Source organism: Opisthorchis viverrini, assembly GCF_000715545.1.
Source record: "Opisthorchis viverrini unplaced genomic scaffold opera_v5_10, whole genome shotgun sequence".
Classification (NCBI taxonomy): Eukaryota; Metazoa; Platyhelminthes; class Trematoda; order Opisthorchiida; family Opisthorchiidae; genus Opisthorchis; species Opisthorchis viverrini.
The window spans coordinates 2116978-2126481 of record NW_008751666.1 but is presented as its reverse complement, the minus strand read 5'-3'; the positions used below and the strand labels follow the sequence as shown (position 1 = coordinate 2126481).

Sequence of the window (9504 nt, the reverse complement as noted above, 5' to 3'; positions counted from 1 at the left end):
CGAGAGCAAACTAAGGTGGAGATAATTGATCAAGGTTCTTAAGGCAAACAGAAACGTGGCAAAATTTGAAGGCCGTGCGTACTGAACAATCCCAAGACCTATCGACTTCCAAGCCCCTGGGTAAACTAGTCCAAACACGTGCAGCACACCTCCTGAAAGTGAAGTTATGTAGACAAATAGCCTGGTGATAAAACATTTGCGGCCAACCTGTTCAACGACTTCTGAGTAACACGGGCTACTGACGTACCGAAATATAGTATGTATATTCTATTCAGGAGAAATTAACAAGACCCTATTTGATCATTTTACCCTCCAACAAATTTAGTTCATCATATAAGCTGACTGAGTTCTACCAAGCCATCAGTAATCTCAAACATGTTTAGCACCATGAATCTTATTTCATTCTTATTTACATAAATAACGGGCATCATACTCGATCCTTTTTGCAAACAACAAATCCACTGTTATTATTTACGAACGAATTTTCTACTGGCGATTGCATTATTAGATGTGCACGTCCATTGTTTGTTTTGTCGAGCCCGCGTACATATTTTGGCATCTGACCAGTTATTCCCGCGTCCTGTAGGATTCAGCCTGAGTTGTGAGCCATTTGCAGAACTATGACATTGTGGTTACGTAACCTTTTGGTTTGCTTGCCTTTAAGTTTGTTTTTAGACCCAGCTAGGGATTTCTTTGGCACGTGACGGTTGGTACATGCTTGTCAGAGAGTTAAGTGGCTCTCACCATTTCACATCTCTGGCTTGGGCTGTCTCGTTGTCCACTTGTTTTAGTTGCTGGCTCGTATGTCCACTGTATGCTTTGTACTGCATTTCGTCTTATTCCGTCTCATCGTATGGTATTCCACTGCGTTTCGTTTTATCTGAAAGATTTCTTGTTTTTCCTGGGTTCCGTACGCGCATTTACAAGTGACGCAACTCCGCTCCCTGTACATTCCGGTATGTCGAGCATACAACGATCCAAGAGGTGAGTCTCTGTCGCCATAATTGTCTAAACCAGACTAAAATATTGCTTGCACTTGCCTTGGGTTGGTCCCATAGTTGGTTCCAACCATACTGTGGGTCTCAAGGCTTCATCTGCACCCACACATATTGGCAATTACAGTTATCCCTTGGCCAGGCTAATGATTTTAGCACTGCTTTATCCCGTTTTCATCATATTTCCACAGGCTTAAATCGAGTACGAGATATTTAGCTAGATCAAAATGCACCTCGTCGCGAACCGAATGTGGCGCCGCTTAATGGCGCGGGCGTCCAACGTTGTAGTTAAACGTGAAAGGGAAAACCGGAAAGAGAGATCAGCTTATGTATGTGAAATACCCAAACCGACGGCATCCTGAAGAGTTGGTGTAGCATGGTTTCAGCCATATTTCACTAAACGAATTACGAACGACGTACGAAATGCCGCATCACTCCATGGTTTCACACTGGTTCTGGCACACCAAAGCTCTTATACGATGAATAGTAGAAAAAATTTTAAGTGGATGTTTTCTTCACCCAACACTACTACTACTGTAACGGTGAGGCACGCGAGTAGTATGTGTTGTTCGTAGAATTTCGCTTTGCGTCGACTGAAAAAGGGAATTCTGTTGCGGAATTCGTGGGGCCACTTTGTATCGTTAGCTTGGATTTGACCGACGAATGAGTGGAGTCAATGAATCTCTAGGAATGTTCAAGAGGACTCGTTCGGGAGAAGAACGGTGTCCAGTTTTGTAACTAAGATGCAGATTAGAGTTATGCTTCCCTGTTCAATGGTCTGTAACCGATCAGTTGGCATTTTCGAACAAAACACTCCGCAGCGAAGGCCTTCTTCTTTTAACTGCTACTACTTATAAGGTTGCTGAAAACCTTTTGACACTCATTTGAAGAAAGCACCAAGATGAGATTTGACTGGGGTAAGTCTAAATAGCCTCCGTACACCAAATTAATGTGATAGTGATAGGGTTTCAACCAATTTTTGTGAGACAGATTGGAACAAGTGTCAAATTGGGGCAAACAAAAAAATTACCAGTGAAGCTACAGTGAACCAGTTGGCTTTTAAATTAGATTGTAATTAGGTTAAATTATTTCAAACAAAGATTTTCCGTTATTAGTTCAATGAAAGCGCAAATTCCAATGTAAAGCAGAGGGAAGATCTTAAGTTTGTATGCTTCGCCAATCCAACTAATTTAGTCTGTATTGTAGTTCACAGTAAGTCAGAAGAACGCGTAAGTACAGACACGGGTGTATTGGGGTACACACGGCCAAACTGGTCCGCTTTCGTGGCAGGCAAGCAAAACAACTGAGTCACATATCCAGTCAACCCACAGCGCTCACGCGAGCCAACCAATCGGACACACATCCAATCAGCCACTCAAGTCACATGTCAGATCGATGGTGGAACGACGAACGGACACGCACACGCGCAAACTCTCTGACACACCGAAGCAGCTACTACAGTCCTCCACCGCTAGATTTAGCCAACTCCAGCTTGATAACGTTCGACCGGCCTTGACTCCCTAGCCGACCGCCGCAGACACCTTGGCGCATCTGTGGGTGTTTCCAAGCTCTCTTGCTTCACTCCGGAGTCCACCTGCACTGGCGTCTCCAGTGTTTGTTCCGCATCCGGTCCATGCTTCCTAGTTCTGATATGGTCTAAATGACGGCGTATTATCCTCCCGTCTTCTAACAGCATGTCAATAAGGTTACGGTTTGTCGACTTCACACATCCACGTACCCATTCATTATCTGAAGGCTGAAGTTTGACGTAAACCTCCTCGCCATCTCGTAATGTGCGAGGTCGGGCGTGTTTATCTGCGTTTTGCTTCATGGAGCACTGCTGTTGTTTGACCCTAAGCGCCAAATCCGGCCGCAGTAGATCCAAACGTGTTCGAAGTCTTCGTCCCATTAGCAATTCGCAGGGAGCCTGACCAGTAGTAGTGTGCGGCGTAATTCTGTACTGCAGCAAAAACTTGTCCAACCTTGTTTGTAGGGGACCTGGGCTTTGTTTTCTCAATCCATTCTTTACCGTTGCCACCGCGCGTTCCGCCAGGCCGTTAGAAGCGGGATGGTATGGTGGTGTTAGAACATGCTCAATCCCGTTGGCTCTCAGAAACTGCTGAAATTCCGCACTGGTAAAAGCCGTGCCATTATCAGAAACAATCGTATCAGGCACACCATGCAATGCAAAAACGCTGCGAAGTATAGACATGGTCGACGCACTAGATGCAGTTCTAGTGGGTATCGCCTCTATCCACTTGGAATATGCATCGACAATCACCAGGATCATGTAACCTTCAACAGGGCCACAATAATCCACGTGTATGCGGCTCCACGGTCGTGACGGCCACTGCCATGGTGATATGGGCGCTGCTGCGGGCAAAGCCCTACTTTGCTGACACGCTTCACACCCTTGCACGACCATTTCCACATCGTGATCGATACCAGGCCACCAGACATAGTGTCTGGCTAAAGCCTTCATTCGCGTGTTACCTGGATGGCCTGAATGTAATTCCCTTAAAATGTCCGGACGGTAGCGCCTCGGAATTATCACTCTTGCTCCCCATAATAAACATCCGTCTTCTACACTTAGCTCCGACGATCGTTCGTAGAATCCGCTTAGTGCACTTCCAACATTCTCCGGCCACCCGTATGAAGTGAAACGAAGGACTCGTGAGAGCTCTGGGTCCTTTCTTGTTTCTACTCGTATTTCCGCAGCAGTGATAGGCAAATCATCAACCCAACTCATTAGATTTACCAGTTCGGCCGGTTTCGGTGTGTGTAATGGTACATCTCGTAATGGTAGGCGACTTAGGGCATCCGCTGTGAGATTCCCTTGTCCTGGAGCATACCGCAAATGATACCGATAGCATGCAAGTTTTAAGGCCCAACGTTGCATTCTAGGCGACGTCATTTGAGGTATTGGTTTATTTTCTCCGAGAATTCCAAGTAGAGGCTTGTGGTCCGTAAATATGTCGAACGTTTGTCCGAAAAGGTAGTGCTGAAAGCGCGTTACTCCGAACAGAATCGCCAATGCCTCCTTATCAATTTGTGCGTAATTCCTCTCAGAAGGCGACAAAGATCGTGAAGCGTAAGCAACTGGTTTGAGGATTCCCGATTTATCCTTCTGCGATAACACAGCTCCAACACCATATGGTGAAGCATCACAAGCGAGAACAATGGGCTGTGTTGAATCGAAATGAGTAAGCACCGGAGGATTCGTAAGGGCACGTTTCGCCTGTTGAAACGCCTTCTCTTGTTCTTGATTCCAAATCCAGCTGACTCCCTGACGTAGCAAGTAATTCAGTGGGTGAAAAAGTGTGGCAGCTTGCGGGATAAACCTCGCATAGTGATTAACCATGCCCAAGAAAGATCTTAGTTCATGTTTATTCCTTGGTTGCGGTGCCTCTAATATTGGACGTATTTTCTCGGCTAGAGGGGCCAAACCATCCGCACTGATGCGGAAACCCAAATAGTCCACATGATCTACCAGGAAGTCACACTTCTCTTTCTTTATTCGTAGTCCACACTCCTTCAAACGATCGAGTACCAGTTTCAGCAACTTTAAATGCTCCTCAATGGTACACCCGGTTATCAGAATATCGTCTAGATAGACGAACGTTTTAGGTATCCCCGCGATAACATTTTCAATTGTGCGTTGAAATATGGATGGAGCGGAATGGATTCCAAAAGGAAGGCGATTAAACATAAACAGACCTCTATGAGTACTGATGGTTGTAACAGGTTTCGCCTCCTCCGTTAATTCCAATTGCTCATAAGCATGAGCTAGGTCTAGTTTTGAAAAATATTTGCTCTTACCGATTTGTGCATAGACATCTTCGATTTTAGGTAACGGGTAATGTTCTGGGGGTGTGCTGGCATTGACCGTGGTTTTATAGTCACCGCAAATTCTAACTGTGCCGTCCGGTTTCAGTATTGGCACGATTGGTGTGGCCCACTCCGAGAACTCCGTGCTTTGAATTATTCCTTCCCGTTGCAAACGGTTAAGTTCTTCTTCAACCTTTGGACGCATCAAGTAGGGCAATGACCGAGCCTTCAGGAATCGCGGTTGTGTTCCAGGCGGAACGTATATATTCACCTTTCCCCCGGAGAACTTGCCAGTATTCGGCTCAGAAAATACTTCTTCATAATTGCGGATAAGAGATTGAACCTCCGGGAGTGTCGAGACCTGGTTTAACGTAAGTATGGGTAGTTGTTGAAGCCAATCACGTCCCAACAGGTTTGGACCACTTCCTTCAGCAATATATATGGTTTCGTTCACCGTCACACCCTTATATGAAACATTCACATTTTTCGTCCCCAGCAACTTCACCTCTTCTCCTGTATATGTTCGAAGCCGGACTGGGGCTTGCTGAAGGTTACCTTTCACGGTCGGTCCCAGGTTGTCTTGCCATGACTTTTCACTGCATAGTGTTACGGCACTACCCGTATCCAGCTCGAAAACCATTGGCGCACTGTTCACCTGTAGTTCTACTTGATACGGCGGTTGAACGCGGTTGGTGGGAGCGGCTGCATGAAGGACGTATTCTGGGATTTCCGACCTTGTAACTTGATTTGTAACAGCAGCGCTAGTATCGAACGCTGGTGCTGAGCGGCACACTTTCGCGAGGTGGCCTCGTTTCTTACAGCGATTGCAAACAGTTTGTGTGTGCCGGCAATCCTTCGGATGATTGTGACGGCCTCCACAACGATAACACTTAAACTGTGTTCTGTTCGACGGTTGCTGTAATCGATTCACCTGATACGATGAATCCACCGACTCTGATGTCACGGTAGGTTGCACAGATTGTAACAAGGTTGCGTTATTTTCTGCTGCTTCCAATGCCACCGCAGTATCGTAAGCCGTTTCCAAAGTTAAGTTACTGTCAGCAAGTAAACACTGTTGTATGCGGGCGTTTCTCACACCAACTACCAATCGATCTCTGAGCATATCGTTCCGAAAATCTCCGTAGTCACAGTGCTCCGTAAGACTCCGTAATTCCGCTACGAAATCCGCAATGGATTCTCCTTCCTTTTGTACCCTTGTATTGAACTTGAATCTCTGAGCGATAACAGAAGGTTTAGGATTGTAATGCTTGGAAACGATAAACACAAGCTCGTCAAAAGTTTTCGTATTTGGTAAATCAGGAGAGACCAAGCTGCGTATCAAACTGTATGTCGCCGAACCACAAATGGTAAGAAGTATGTTCACTTTCCGCTTGTCGTCGGTGATCTCGTTAGCAAGAAAGTAACAATTCACCCGTTCCACATATTGGTTCCAGGAACCTCCAGTAGCAGTAAATTCTTCTAGCTTTCCGATAGACATTTGGTAAGATGGGTTCGTCAGACCCTCGCCAGTATTGTAGTTCACAGTAAGTCAGAAGAACGCGTAAGTACGGACACGGGTGTATTGGGTACACGCGGCCAAACTGGTCCGCTTTCGTGGCAGGCAAGCAAAACAACTGAGTCACATATCCAGTCAACCCACAGCGCTCACGCGAGCCAACCAATCGGACACACATCCAATCAGCCACTCAAGTCACATGTCAGATCGATGGTGGAACGACGAACGGACACGCACACGCGCAAACTCTCTGACACACCGAAGCAGCTACTACAGTCTGCTTCACCGGAGGTTCGCATCGAACGTTCTAATCCTGGAATGTTCTACTATGAATAAGTGAATAATATTCTGTCTGGTCCTAATGGACGTCTACGGAAGTGCCTGCAAAGCAGTTGCTCCTTACTACAATATTCAGGTTATCTAGATCTTGCAAAAGGAGACCGTGGTAGATGATTGGTTCTACCCCAATAACATTTTGACAGTCCGTCGAGAAAGTTTACGCTTGTGTTGCTAGAGGCACGGGAGAAGTGGCTGATTGTATCGATTGTTTTCATACATCAGGGAAAAGATGGGCGAACATGTGATGGGTTCAATATTTTATACGGTTTGGTATATACGTCAAATTTTTTAGGTAGGCTGTGCATAAGATTGGTTACAATCTCCCGAGGCTATTCAACCAACAGGTTTTAGTCAAAGGGACATATTCTTGTTAGCAGACTGTTCTGGAGTTATATGCAAACGCAAGTATTGTAATAATTGAACTACCAGACGTGCACTTATAGAAGCAAGTGCCTTGCTCAGGTAGGTCGATATTCTCATTACAGGTCAGGCTAACATGTAGAACTAGTGTATGGATCAGTAGGGCTGGCTGAAGGACAGACTTTCTAGAATAAGGGACTACACGATTGTGAAATCACCTTCGTGACAAACAAACGAAGGGTGTTATTCAATTCATTTAGGCTGAAACATGACCCACTTTTGCTTGACGGAAATTCTTTGTATGGTTAAACCTAGTTGAACGAGGAAGAGACACTGGCGCACCCATTCTTGTGGCCGAACATCGTGTATACGGCCATAAAACTATTTGTTCAGCTATTAAAAATGTATGAGATGCTGATGGATAACTAGCCGGTAGATTTGTCACTATCGAAGTGTGCACATTGTGCCTCAGTGCGAACTAATTCCGATGAGCATTCATTTCATTCACACTACGGAAACTACTTATATACTAGGTGTGTAACTGGATTGGTCAGTAACATGTCCCTTATCAGCGTTATGCTAGCGTGGTTTGCTTATCAAACCTGGGTTCAACTAGCTGATATTGGTCGACACGCTCATGTGGGTGCGCACTTCATTGTTCATGAACTTACTCGAAGGATACAAGTAGTATTTCTCACCCGGGAGAATGTAACAAAACAGCGTATAGCTAACCAAATATGTTTGGCTGTCTGTCTGTAATTAGTTTATTTCTTGGATACAAAAATAAATCTGATCCAAATTCTAGCTTCGCAACGTTATCCGATAAATTAAATCTTAAAAAAAGATTACCATTTCTCATTGTTATTGAGAGTCCTCAAGAAAGGATGCAGTAAATAGGAGCCCTCTATCACAAGGATAGTCACTGGTATTGATCCAAAGATGAAGATTGCCTTAACAGCCTGAGAAACTTTCTAATTTATATCATTTCATTCGAAATTCTATTAGTAGGTCGATGCACGTGTAAAAAAATGCTGAGCGATTGCCATACAGGAAATATTGGCAGTATATGATTTGTTCGTTTTCAGTTTTTGCAGGTTATGAATGACATAAGCTCAAGACAGTTCAGTGGCCAAGGCGCGAACTTACTGACCGAAAGGCTTATGATTCGAATCCAACCCCTGGCATGTCGTCTACTCTTACCTACTTTGGGGCAACCTGGTAACCTTCGAGTCTCCTTCAGATAACATGGCAGCTAGGCACCAAAAAGGTGCTACAGGTGAATATCACGTGACATGAGAATTCAACATTTTTTATCAAAACGTAGATGAGAAATATATGAGAAGCCTAAATGTGACACTCCAATATCATTATTCCGGGAAGACAAACAGAGTGAATCATTCCACGTCATTCGCAACTGCTCACATAGTTCCCACGTAAGGATCAACTGCAACTAGTCCAGCTCGCCAGGTTGTTTCTGAACTCAACGTTAGAAACCAATCACAATAGGGAATACAAGAAATTAGCTGAGTGAAGAATTGTTTCTCGTGTATTCTGAGTCAAAGAAAGGGCATTACATATGGGCTTTGTTTTTAGACACCCACCAGGTGACAGCGATGACTGAAGCACCGTTAGTTTTGACTTGGTTATTGTGTTAAGTCCACCTAGTCCATGGATGAACAAATCTAACATTTCGTTGTTTGTGTAGTGATGCTGACATTTTCACCGTTCTACAAAAATGGTGTCCCGGCCGTTTTTCTTGAATTTCTTGTGGCACACGGTTTTTGCACTGACCATTTTCCTCGGATGATCCGGCTGCAATCGATTTCAGGATCCGTGTCTGCCGCATGATTTATCGCGACATACTACTTAGATTACTTTGGATTTCGTTCAGACTCCTGTGTTCTAAGAAGGAAAGAAATCGCCCTAATATTTGCTTTAGGCAGACTCCAGCTCTCACTTCATGGTTTTGAGTAGTTACTTTTTCTGATATACAAGAGAATCTTCTGAAAAACAAACAAAAATCGTTTGTCCAAACAGCTGTATACGGCTGGTGGCCTGCATTGCAGCTTAGCATAAACGTGGGCCGAAGCCAGAATAATTTCATATCGCCTACCAGGAAAGTGCTGCTTCTGTTAAACCGTACACGAACATGCGAGGACGTCCTAAACACTATAGCCTCTTCCTTGCTTGTGTTTGACGACATCCAAGTACGGGGAAAATATATGCACAAGCACATCTGTATATGCGTATGTTAATACAAGCGCACACTGTTGTGCACCCCGTCGCACTACCACACGCCCATTCGTCTGTGCACACCAGTGCCTTTGCACCCTGTTGCCTTGAATCGATTTGCGTTGGTCGATACGGCAAACTGTCCAGTTTCCCCAAAACACATATTTAGTCGAAGTGAAACATCAGTCAGTTTGGTTTGCCGACCACGCATTTCAATGTGCCCACATGCTTGAA

General features: G+C 44.8%; 1 protein-coding gene across 1 annotated transcript in view; it reads right to left on the bottom strand.

The window, feature by feature from the left end:
• Positions 1 to 6521: 6521 nt before the first annotated feature.
• Positions 6522 to 9504, bottom strand: part of T265_00975 (hypothetical protein) — a gene marked incomplete at both ends in the record, with an annotated part of 70838 nt that continues 67855 nt past the window's right edge. Inside the window, one exon of the mRNA XM_009164890.1 lies at positions 6522 to 6652. Coding sequence (XP_009163154.1) covers positions 6522 to 6652 — 131 coding nt within the window. The remainder of the gene's footprint in view (positions 6653 to 9504) is intronic.